Source organism: Teleopsis dalmanni, chromosome X (genome assembly GCF_002237135.1).
Source record: "Teleopsis dalmanni isolate 2A chromosome X, ASM223713v2, whole genome shotgun sequence".
Lineage (NCBI taxonomy): Eukaryota > Metazoa > Arthropoda > Insecta > Diptera > Diopsidae > Teleopsis > Teleopsis dalmanni.
The window spans coordinates 44,162,476-44,176,627 of record NC_051848.1 but is presented as its reverse complement, the minus strand read 5'-3'; the positions used below and the strand labels follow the sequence as shown (position 1 = coordinate 44,176,627).

At 24.6% G+C, this 14,152-nt stretch overlaps 1 protein-coding gene across 4 annotated transcripts in view; it reads left to right on the top strand.

Moving 5' to 3' along the window:
• Positions 1-14,152, top strand: part of LOC119687187 (protein split ends) — a 77,574-nt gene that overhangs the window by 11,302 nt on the left and 52,120 nt on the right. For all 4 annotated transcript variants that reach the window (XM_038101436.1, XM_038101439.1, XM_038101437.1 and 1 more), the window contains exon 3: positions 104-285. In XM_038101436.1, coding sequence (XP_037957364.1) covers positions 188-285 — 98 coding nt within the window. In that variant the 5' untranslated portion in view covers positions 104-187. The remainder of the gene's footprint in view (positions 1-103; positions 286-14,152) is intronic.

The following is a 14,152-nucleotide window of genomic DNA, read 5'->3' as shown; positions in this document are numbered from 1 at the left end:
AAATTACATAAATATGTATGTATGTAAATATGCTGAGAGTCATCCTTAATTTTATCAAATACATATTTAATATAATAAAAATTTGTATGTTTTCATCGAAAAGGTTATTAAAATATTTTTGTTCCCGGATTTAATGGGTGGAGCGCGCCCATTTAAATCAATGCCTCAATGAAGTTTTTAAAACAAAATGGTTCGAGAGACCCGAAACAGTTTTGGTCAAAATTCCGAAACACAAATACAACAACCACGTAAAGAGAGCAAATTGCGTAGGGATCATGCTAAAAGGTAAGCATAATTTATTTTTTATTATAACTTAATATATTATTATTATATAGAAAAGAGAAAAATCAATCTGGAAATCAGAATTAAATTTTTTCATTGCGATTTTTAACAGAATTCTTTCATATCAAGTTTAACCATTTTTTTTAAATATATTTGACCTGTATAATTCTAAAAAAAATATTCTTTATAAGTAAAATTGAGCTATATATATTCTGGATATTATCAAATATCTATCATTAGTGATGTTTATCCTACCTAACCTCCCATATCATCTGTAATAATGAATCATCATCTAATATTTATAAAGAACCTTAAAAGTTTTATTAAGTCGAACATGCTCTTCTTTGAAAAGGGTGAGACGAGACAGTCACATAATAAATGTTCAATGACAAATTATTAATACTAGATTTTGTTAAATTTAGAAAAGTATTTGCTTGTTCGTCGTATATTTTTAGTTAGTCTACTAGTTATTTTCAGCTTTTGTAATAAATTTTGTTCGTCAAGACGGGAATTCCTATCTATGTTTTAATCGCTTTAAACGTAAGAATAGTGGCGTGTCATCTGTCTAGATTATCAATTCTACAGTTTCTGAAGTAATCAGTGTAACCTGAAACCCTTATAATTTATATAGAATCTCTATATTATTCTGTCTGCAAAAAATACACTTATGAGTTATATAGGAACATGACGCATTCACTATGACTATCATTCACTATTTGAATTTTTTGAAGTAATCAATTACTTTTATATATTATATTAACATTTGTTAATAAATTATATTCAAAAAGATAATACTGTAATATAAACCGTCTAAATTGGAATTCTAACTAACTTTGTTAAAGAGATAATTATTATATCATCCGTAAGTCTTACGTCTTAAAGTATGGGTTTGAAATTTTCACCCGATTCATAAAGTCATATATTACACTAAAGAAAACTGAATCTATTAATATGTTTTGGTTTTGCTTATATCGCATAATTATTTTATTTGTATATAGAATACATATTGTATATATGATACATATTTTGAAAGTATGTATTTCAGTTTTTCAACAAATACTTGGTTTGCTCAAATTCAGCAATTTTTTTATTTATATAACGAATGAAAACAAGGTCTTGATTTATCAGCATTTCATATTTTATACACAAAAAATGATTGGTCAAGTTTTTGTAGGGTTTCATTTTATACGAAAAAATTATTATTAATTTATTTTTATTAAATGGAAGTAAGACAGAAGCATCGAAACAATCAATCAATTAATCAAAAAGCAGGGTTCAGCTAATTTTTGTTATTTTAAAAGCAAAAATATTCTTATATACATACTATATAGTGGCGATGTTGGATATGCCATAAACCGACTCCAACAATGAGGTCTTTTTTTTCCAGAGCTGAAACGAAAACATTACATGGGCTGCATTATAATATGTACAAGCCATGTATAAATACATTATTACTTATGAAATTATTATTAATAAAATTAATGTTCACATAATTGGACAGACGGTAATGTTATGGAATGTCTAATATTATATCTTAAGCTGAACTAAAAATCACTTATTGGGTAATACTTTGTACTAAATTTTTTTTTTTGTATTTTACAGTGTCATATTAGAACGAAAAGTAATAAAATTGTTTAAGTTTCTAAGCAATTTATAGTATTTATCAGAAATCTATAAAAATGGATATCCATCTCAAGAACAAATACTTTGTAATACTAAATATTGAAATAAGATTCCACTTGCGTTTTTGTGTTGTTTTTTCATGTAATAATTATATATTATTGTTTATATATGATTAAATCATTTTATATATAATGCCATATATAATCAGATATAATTATTTATGATTAGAATTAGTTATTTTTGCCCGAGTACATATAATTATCCGTGATGTCTCGCGCCGCTGCCATTGTATATATAAATACACTACAAATGTTTTCTTAGGAAAAATAGGTTTTTTTTTATACAGGGTACAAAATGTTGGTGCCTAATTAAAAATACAGGAAGTTATTTATTAATCCAAAAAAAGGCAAAAACCTATTTCGATATACAATCGTAATTTCCAATATTAATAAAGAGGTAGGCAGGTAGTGTGTTATTGTAGGGAAACAATTCAAAAGAGTTATAAAGTTCATATAAACCTTCTTGAAATAGCAATAATGTATCAAAAGTGTTCAACAAAATTCCTGAAAATTATTCTAGATCTTCTAAAAAATATTTTAAATCTTCTAAAAATATGTCAAGGAATTAAAAACTTATTTTTCAATGTACCAAATTCTATATCTCTCAAAAGCAACAATATATGAGGGAATCTAGAAATAATTCCAGGATATCTCGAAAATAATTGAAAAGAAATATTTAAAGTCCATGTATCATATATACATATCCATTAGTCCATGAAATATCTTTTATTTTAATGCCTTATATGGAAATTGTTATAGTCAATTTTTTATTTCACAATAGTATATAAAGACGATCTCATTTATCTGCAATATCAATAGTTTATATAATATATAATAATATATGACATATATAATATTATATAATATATATTATAATATTAAATATATATAATATTATAAAATATATATCATAATATTCAATATATATAACATTATATAATATATATTATAATATATAATAATATAAATTTTGTAGAAAAATTTTGTTTTTATAAGGCCTTATTTTCTTATTTATTTATTCATTTTATTTATTAATTTATTTTACTTATTTATTTATTCATTTTATTTTTTTATTCATTTTATTTATTTGTTTGTTTTATTTATTTATTCGTTTTATATATTTATTTATTCATTTTATATATTTATTTATTTTATTTATTCATTCATTTTATTTATTTATTCATTTTATATATTTATTTTATTTAATCATTTTGTTTTATTTATTTATTCATATTATTTAATTATAAAAACAATAGAAACGATTTTTTTCATAAAAACAAAGTTATAAAACAAACATCAATTGAAGTACAAAACCAGATTAAACATAAAATTAATGGATTACGCTATAGCTTAAGAATTGGGCGTAAGCTATAGTCAAGAAAATGTTTTGAGATATTTACATATGTTTATTGCAAAAAATATTTCATTATCTCATTCTTCTTGATTATTCTCTCTGTGAATATAAAAAATTTCTTAAACCATAGACATTATGAACACTTGAAAACTAACACTAACAGACTTATTACAGATATACGATTTAAGTTGTTTGAAAAGCGGGTTGTCAGATTGTGTTTAATTTGAACCTGTCACATCTATTTCAACGTTTTATTTCCCTTTAAAAATAAAATCTATTAAAAATGGTTTTCATATATAGAATGTTTCCTAACTAAATGTTATAACTGCAGGAGCTAATTCCCTATTTCAAGAAATGGCATTCAACTCAGTTAATACTGAAATTAAAATATTAATTGTTATAATATTATTATATTATTAGGTAAAGTGATATATGTTCTACTTTGCTTGATCAAACGCGAGTTAGAGTCTGAAGCGCTATACTCGATATCTTTAATATTTATTTATTTATATTCTAGATATCCAAAAATCTGTTAGGGTCATACTAGATAAATTTCAGTCTAAAATTTAATATAAAAAATAGTGTAATTATATGTAATAATTATTTTTTGTTGGGGAAATATGTGGAGAAATATGTTTTATACAACATTTAGTTGAGATATATATGTCAGTTAAAGTAGTTTATATATATAGAACTCAGATGTGTTAAAACTGCTTGTATTTGAATTTTTCAGTGCCAGTTTTGTAGAGATAGTGAAGGTACCGGCTTTATTCGTTCTAAATTAATTGAGGTGGGAACAATACTCTTTAGAAAGTAGATAAGAGATATTATATGACTGATTATAAAATTTGCCTATGGTTATAAGTTTTTTTTTTCAAGTTTGGTGTGAAATTTTAGTATGGGTTTTAGTATCTTGATTTAATTAGATTTACAAACATTTTATGCGAGGGACTAATGTGGCATTTGTTGTTAAAATATTAGAAAATGACAGTTGGAAATATTATAGTATATAAAATATAGAAGATCATAATTTATAATGAGTTTTATTAGGTCTATTAGATTAGATTAGAGTAAAAAGTTAAGGGAACAGAAATAAATGTGCTGCTTGAATTCTAAGATGGTTAACGTAAGCGACGAGTGTCCAGGAATCCATATGCATTTAAGAAATTTTGTTTGTCATTATTGTCGTATTTCTCTGACAAGTAATTTTTTCTAGAACTAAGGAATGTCCGAAGAGATAATGATTTCTTAATGCCTATTAATTAAATATATAGCTTTAATGATTGTATTGAGTTATTCATACGTTGGAAGTGTTTGTGATTTTAAAATATCATTGGTAATAATACTGTATGAAAATCTCAAGTGGACTTAGTTACAACAGTTTGAAAATGAATGTGTGATTATTGACTATTTTAGAATTCTAAAAATTTCTTGAATAAGACTTCTGATGATGATGATTAAAAACACAAATTCAAATTTATAATAAAAATTATTTGTTAATGTTAATGTTATTTGTTAATTATTTAATAACGCAATAAGCCGTCCGGTCTATTGTCCCCCCTTCTGGATTTTGAATAAGTCTCTAAGCCTTGTTGTATCGATAAAAAGTAATACATAAAAAGTCTACTTTATAGAGTTTTATTGGCTCTTTCGTAAGGGTGTACATTCCCAGGGGTCTATTCTGTATGTGCATAAGCGCAGGGCATTCTAACAGCACATGTGTGGCAGAATCTATAGTTTGCATCTGTATATATACTCAATCTCGTAAGAATGTGTTTTAGTTTATAGTGGCTTGCTTCGATTTCTGTAGTGATGCTAACGTTTGCTTTTGGTAGGTCTATACAATCCTGGTATGTCCTATTGTTATAGGTACCAATAAGTGGTTTCAATTTTGTTAATCCTAGTATATTACTTCAATAATGCTTTTTGTTCTGGTTCTGGTTTGTTTATTTGTATGAGAAAAATGAGGGTATTGTGTCCTAGGTTCTTTCCTAACTCGTTTTTATGCGTATTTGTACAAAAATTGTAAGTTTTTGGTATAAGATTCAAATATCCAATAGAGCTACTCGCAAACCAACCATATCATAAATATTTTCATCGTCTTTTTAAGCAGAACTGATTAATTGATTTATTCACGTTACTAACACAAAAAAAAATACTTTAAATATATCTTCCAAAAGATATTCATTATAAAATTCATTATAAAATGAAGTTACAAATCCCTAAATTCAAGTTTTTTTTGTCTTATGGATAAAATGGATGGATTACATAAATATTTCAGAATGGATGTATATGGCTTTTTGATATTCATATAGAAATATAAGAATTTGAAATTGTAATAATATATTTTCGTAACGTTAGCATAAATTTTATCAAAAACCGAAACTATGAAATAAATTATTTCAGTCCAATATATCTCCCGACATACGATTTTTGCTGGACACATCTAATTTCAGTTATGAAATTCCTTGAACACTAATGTAAACATTTCAATCTGCTTAAATTCACTTCGGTCGAATATTTCATACTATTAATACTTTTTATTATTAATTCTACGTTTTTCTTCATACACTGCAGTTCTTAGTCTTCAGTCTTCAGTCTCGAGTTATAAACACAACCACATTTTATTCTCATATAACATATTCTTGAAAAATTTGGAAAAACCTTATTAACACTAAAAAAAATAGCAGGCACTCATACACATTTCATGAGCGATACGCGGGAACAATTCTGAAGACTGAAAACTGAAGACCAAATACAGAGTACATCGCAAAACCTGAATTGAATCGTCTGACACTGCGTGTCTGTTGGTATAACCCGGTTTTTTCTTAGTGTTTTTTTTTCTTTCTTTTTTGTTTTTTATTTTTTCGTGGATTTAGTGTGTTTGTAAGAGTTTCAAGTATTTTATTTTTTGTTTTTGTTTTTGTTTTTTTATGTTTTATGTTTTATTTCTTATTTGTTTATTTATATAGTTTTATTGTGAGCTTTAGCCATTTTTCTCTTTTTGTTTTTTTCTGTTTATGTATTTGAAGATAATTGTGGTCATAAAAATAAAAATAAATAAAATAGCAGAAATGAAAAATGATTAATATTTTGGCACAAAACTCTAAAATAGCCAAGAGGTACATCGTAAATTTCTTTCTATTACGTATATTTATTTTTATTTTTATTATTTTATATTATATTGTACATTGTATTATATATTATATAGTATATTATATTATAAATATACATTACATATGTATTATATATTATTATGTTTATATATAATATTTAATATTATAATATTAATATTTATATAATATTATATATAATACATATTTATATTGTATATGTTATTATTATATAGGATATATGATATATTATATTATATTTTATAATATTATTATGTATTATGCAGTATACTGTATTATAAATATACATTATATTATAAGATATATTATATTATATATTATTATTATATATATTATATTATATATTATTTTTATATATATTATATTATATATATATTATATTATTATGTATTATATAGGATATTGCATTATAAATATACATTATATTACAAGATAATATAATATTGTATATTATTACTCTATATATTATATTATTATGTATTATAAATATATATTATGTTATATGATATATTCTGTTATGTGCTTTATTTTATTATATGATATTAAAAATCATTTAAAGAATTATTATATATATATTAATATATTCCATGCGTAGTCGTTACAAACAGAAAATACTGTAGATATTGAAGTTGTTCAGAAAATACAGTAAATATAGGAAAACATAATTAATTAATGCTATAAGAATTAAATAATAGTTCATTTAAAACTTAAGAAGAAAATTGATTTTTATTGTAAGTTATAAATGGATATAACCTAAAGCATCTAGACTATTCCAAAGAAGTTTTATCAACTTAAATTGATATTTTCAAAATAAATTTGAAAAATGTGTTACAATATAAAGAAAGGTTCTGTTAGAAGAAGTAAATGTGTTTTGTCATAAATTTTAACTTCTTCTGGACTCAAAAGTTATAGAAACCAGTTTTCTGTCTTAAAAGAGTTATTAACTTAAGACATCAACTTAAGATTTAGAACTTACGACAGCTTACGTTTTTTTCTTATTTTCCTAGACTAAAAACAGATTTCATTCTAAAAAGGACCTTTTGCAATGGAGTTCATATAATGAAGATTATGAATAGATCATTATAATGTATAAAAGAAAACCAATGCTTAGTTGATTTCATCCGAAAAGCCATAATTTGACTAGTTTTTCAAAAATTATAAACAAACATTGTTCAGTTAAAATTTTTGATAATAAAATTAACTAGATTTAAGTAGGAAAGAATTTGTGAGGGTACTGAATTAATGGAAAAATATTAAAAATCGTAATAATAATAAAACAATGTAATACATATTTAAAAAATAAGTTAACATTTATTGATAATATTGTTATCTGACTAATCTGTTCATTTATTTTAGAATATATCCATGAATCGATCTTATTTGTTCTTTTAATCTGAAATGACTAGAAATTTATCAAATTATTTAACAGAAGTTTTATAAATCTCTATTTTATCTATTTTATTAAATTTTTTTAAATCCGTAATTCTAATAGATGATGATAAATATCAAGTAATTGAACAATCTTAAGTGAAGTGATATTAAAATTACAATAGGTGGAGAACATTATCTCTCAACATAAGTACAACTATGAAAACTATATCATACTTTAGGTATTTAAAAATTTTAGGTCAAATTCAAGGATTTATTTGGTCTTTTCATCGTCCGACATTAAATGATTGTAAAAATAGAAAGAAATAAAAAGCTTATCGTTTTAAATTCATTCCGATTTATGAAAAATTTACTGGAACTTTTAGACAATAATGTATCAGTAAAAACGTAGGTGTTTGATTTCAAAAATGGCAATACCTAATAAAGATTGTTATGTATACAAATTGTATTGAATGATGGTCAAATAGAAATTGGAGTGCTTGCTAAAGCTTTCTATAGCTCATTTGACGACATTTGAAAAAACATTACTTAAAAATTTTAATGAAGGGGAAGCTTGTTAGAAGTTGGGGACCGATATTGTTATTTAAATCATACGTGTAAACATACTATTATGACTGTAAGATCATTATAAGCAAAACAATATACACTTTTTTGTGGTTTAAATAAAATTTCATGTCGTGACGCGTTATTTATATATAAAATAAAAAAAAAAGTATAGTATTTTATATCGAAGCGATTTTCAATAGAATATGTTAAGTCCAAATGTTTTGATACTAGATAGGGCATATTATCCTCTATTAATTAATTTTTTTTTTACTGGAAGCATCAGTGTTGTCTTTTCGTTGGCGAGAACTTAAGTTCTCGAATCGTTTGTTTAAATACTTTATATAATCCCCATAATGTGCAAGACCTTTGACCTAACATTAGATAATTGTTGTTGTTGGTTTTTTTTAGTTAAAAATTCAGTGTTAAAACGTGTTTGCAAAAACAGTTTTATGAAGATATAATAATGTTGTCTGTCGTTGCGGAACAAATTAACACCTGAATAAACTATGGAAATTTTTTTTGTAGTCATTTCGACGATCGATTTTGTATCATCTTTATTATTTTTCAGACGTCTAAATCTATACTGTAGTAATAGATGATTTCATTTCTTTTAAGAAAATCCATAATAAAGTAAACAATATATAAATTAGTCGAAATCAACTTTTTTGCTGAAAATTTTTTTTAATTTAATAACATTACAGGTTAATTTAAATTTACAAAATATTAATATATTATTTAATTTGTTATTAAATTTCCTTCACACTTTAATTTTTTTTATGTCGAAATAAACAAAAACAGCTGATTTTACTTATTTTTAAATATATCACAAAATGAATGAGTTAATAAATTTTTTGCTAAAATTATTTTAAAATTTTAAACGTAGTACGTGTTCGTTCATGTAAGAGCCGCTAATTTCTATACATAAAAAATATAATACAAAAAATTATTGTAATACATTTACTTGAACTGCAAAAATACCAATACATGTATAAAATTTAAATAATAAAACAAAACATGTGTGTGAACTGAACGTCAGAAACTTATTTAAAGACGTAAGCATGCAACAACCAACAACCAGCAGCAAGCAGCAGTTAGTAAAACTATACTTGCTCACTCACATCTATAAGTTAAAAAAAAAAAAAATCAAATTATTTCTTTATTTATTTTTTTTTTTTTTTTATTCAGAAATCTAAGGAAAGTAGATAAACAAGAAAGGTAACTTATAAAAAATATATATAAACGCTAAATAAAACTCTGTTTGCGCTGTTATTGCTCCCACTTTGTGGGAATGAAATAAACAAAAATGTAAGGTATAAAAAAGTAAAATACGAAACGACGAACAGAAGCAAGAGAGGAAATGTTTATGAACAACAAGCATATGGAATGCTTGCGTACACTGTTGCCACATTTCACAGATTTCATCAGCCACTTCAGTTTGTTTTTATTCTTTTACTCATCGTGTGCGTATGTAGATATGTAGCATGTGTTTCAGTTTAGGTTAGTCAATATGTTTGCATATGTATGTATCTATACGTATATGATATATTGTTTCTCTGTATGCTTTAATTTGAAAATTATTCTCATGCATTTCCATTTCCATTATTATTGTTTTTGTATATAAAAATAATAATAAGTATATAAGTCCACGTATGAGTTTGTTTAGCAATGTTTACAAATATGTTTTGTTATACATACATTTTAAAACTATATTTATTAATCATGACCTTTGCATACAGATTTTTATTTAAATGCTTTATTTTTTTCTATATTTTTTTTTTTATTTTTTTTTTTTATTTTTTTTTAAATAAAAAATGATGGCATCACACGATATATAGTCTTTTTGTTGTCTAGACCTGTAGTTTTATTTATTTTATACACGTACATAATAACACTATTGCGAGATGATATCCAGTTTTAATCTTTAATATCTGAAATCATAGCGATACTCCTTCAACCTTACAACTTCTCAGCAAATTACTCGTTGCGGTTTCGTGTCGTTCTAAGCAATGAATTGTTATGTGACGAATAAATTTAACACAACCCAACGCCATCGCCATCGCCATCGATTTCTTTGTTACAAATACAATGAATATAAAATTGCATGCCATTAACGAAATGCACATTGCCCACACTCAGGCGCCCCACAACAAACAATTGATTTTGGTTTTTATTTTTATTTTTATTACAATCCTCAATAAATTCTCTTATTAATTAAATTCTGCAATTATTTTATTTACAAAAAAAAAAAAAAAAAAAAAGTTTTGTTTTTGTTTTTAAATTTGTTATAAATAAATATATAAAGCTAAATATTAGCAGGTATATATGTAATGTATATGTAAATAAAAATTTATATATATATGTATATAAAAAAAAAAAAATAAATATGTACACGTCTAATGTGTATAATATTTAAATATGAATATAAATATACACTTGTTTTAATTTTTTTTTTTTTTAAGTTCTATTCCAAAGGTAATAGATGTCACACTCGCGTGATCTTTATCGTTGGGTGTTAGGTGCGATGAGTCAATACAACCTGTAATCTACCAGACTAGATAAAATGTTTTAGAAATTGTACTACGTTCTAATAAAGTTTAAATTGAAATTTCGAAATCTTTTTTCTTTATTTATTTGTTTTTTTTTTTTTACAAGTGAAGAGGTGGTTCTGTTTTTATTGTTTTTTCAAATAAAATATGGACACATGCCGTGCTGCCAAAGTACTTGACGTAGTAGTTGCAATCGTTAGTAGTGTTGAGAGAATAACAACAAATTCCTATTATTTTTAGAAATATACGTAACGAATGAATGTATCTATTCTTAATACTATTCTCTATCTGTATAACGATATTTATTCTTTCGAAACACACTATAGTCACATATATAGCAAAATGTAAGTATGTAAATAACCAATAAAATTGTTTTTTTTTTTATTTTTCAATTTAATTAGAATTGTACTCTTTAAAAAAAATATATATAATATATATAATATGATATAATATTGTATAATATTATAGAAGTAACGAAAGTTTGTTATATATATAACTAGTATATGAAATATTGAAAAAGAAAAAGTTTTTACTGTACGCTGGCAGCACTGTTTGTTAAGGACTTTTATCGCAATGTAGTTTATTTATAAGAATAGAATAAAAATATGATATTCAATACATTTTTCAGTCTAATTGATTCATTATTTTAATAAATTATTTTAAAAAGTATTATTTTTATGTCATATCAGAGCTTTAATATAATATGACTTATAATTGCACATTTTTCGTAAGGAGTTGGATTATTATTATTTATTTATTATTAATTTATTACTATTTATTATTTATTTATTCTTGGTAATATTTATCAATTATTTCCAAACAAAATTTAAAGATTTCGATTGAGTATTACCAATTTTATACTGTAGATAATTCCATTACTCTACCCATTTATATTGTAGAACTTAGCTTTTCCATAATTACAAAAAAAAAAAAATCAAAAGCATCGTGTTTGACAGTATTTTGAACATGCTACTGCATTATATAGACCACTGAAAAGCCGCAATAAAGTGCTGAAAAACTTGCAACCTATACCTTTTGCCATATGCTATATCAGTATGAACCCTAGTCTCTATTTCTTATTTAGTTGGGTCGGTTTTGGCTACGTCTAGAGTAGTCTCTGCCAGCCAGTACCATTAATGGCTTGTTGTCACAAATGGGTAGCACCGGATATCTTCAGATTATTTCTCATTTTGTTCTTTCACCGAAGATGCCAAAATCTAATTACGCATTTTCCACCAGTGTTCACCAAATATGCAACATAACATCGATTTTAAACTATTTGTCACCTGGTTCTTTTACTGAAGATGTCAATGTTTACCACTGCATTTTCCACCAGTGATTACCGAATCAAGCACTTTATTAGGTACAGAATTTTCAACTATTTGCATGATATGACCAAAACAGCAATGTCTTTTAATTTTAATAAACTTGGTAATGTTAATGTGGTGTAGCTCATATACTGAATTCCATCTAATTAAATATTAGATATAACATATAAGGCTATATATAACCAAAAATTTTTTATTTTGTTGGTTGTGGTAGAAGATTTTGCACTTTAGAGCAGGAGAGACATGTGGTTTCACTGTTTGCAATTATCGACTTCTTTAGATTCAGTTGTGAGATATTAAAAAAATCAAAAAGCAAATAATGGCTGCTTGTTATAGTTGCAGGTTATATCTCATCATTGTATACATCATCTTTTATCGAGTGTGGTAAATTTATCCTAATATTTCTCGAGGTCATTAATCAGCTGTATATATACATATCATCTCTGTAAAATGTTTGGAAATTCCAAGTACATATTTATTAATTATGGTACTTAAAAAGTGTGTGGAGGTCATAATTAATATACAGAGTCCTAATTCAAGGATCCAGATTTTCATTTGAAGAAGCGAACTTCATACATTAGTTAATTTCGAAGGGAAGCTATCCAGGGGGCCACATAAAGGTTGTGTCAACGTGGAGTGAGCAGTGACAGGGATTATGCTGGCATTTACAAAAATAAATGCAATCAATCAGTTTTCTTTATATGCTCACTAACTTAACTGCCACACACCCCCGCTGGTATTATATTTTTTATATATTCTTGTAACCTTACTTTGTATCAGATATAATACAACTATATACAACTAAATATTTAGAACCATATTTAAAGCTGTACAAATTAATAAAATTATGATAATTGTAATAATTAAGTCATTTGTGTGTTGCTTCAAATTAAAATTATTTAATAAGGGAACGAAATAAATATTTTGGAACCATAGTTCATTTAAGTTTTGTTTATAAAATTTCGTTTAGTTTTGTTTTGTACTATACCAACATATCTTATTACTATTACTTTACACTTTAAAATCATCAGATTTTATTTTGTATAAAATTTAATTATTTTTTTAATATTTATGATATCATAGTTTAAGTTAAAAAAATTTCCCATTACTCCCCTTTTTTTTAATTGATTAAATATACAAGTTTTATAATTATAAAATTTCCGTTAAATTGAATTTTGTAGAGCTAAAGTTTTATATATAGTAAATAAATAAATAATGCCATTTATCAGTAACTCAAAGAGTATTTAAATACACATCTAAAAATATTTTATTCCAAAATAGATTTATCTCTCAGGAGACATTTCGAAATGTATAAATAAACCAAACCAAACGGCACAGTCCTGTATATTTAATCACGCTATATTTTCTTTCTGCTAGAAGACGGAGTTCTATTTGCGATAAGATAAGATATAAAAACTTATTAAATAATTTTTATGGCGTTTTATTTTCTGATTTACTATTAAATAATTATAATTAGGTAATTTTACTACTCACTATACTATTTTTTGTGCTTAATTATCGTGTAGAGTATAAAGCCCTTGATAACAGTAAATATAGGTCATGATGATGATTTATGTCTTTAAATTTCGTAAATATTTGGTTTAGAAATAAAAATGAAATAAATTAAAGTTGGAAAGTTAATTAGAGTAGGAAATTTGTAAATTTAGGTTTCATTATTGTAAGTGAAGGGAATGAAAGTATTTTTTTTATCTAATTAAAACTCATTTAGAACTATATGTATTGCAACTCTATATGTTACTACGTATATGTGAAATTAATTAGGTACGATATATAGGTAGAATTTAAAAGAAATAAAATTCAGTAATTGATTTTTGCTTCGAACTCCTAAGTGACATTCGTCGATCTTTGACAGAAATATTCCCAAATGCAC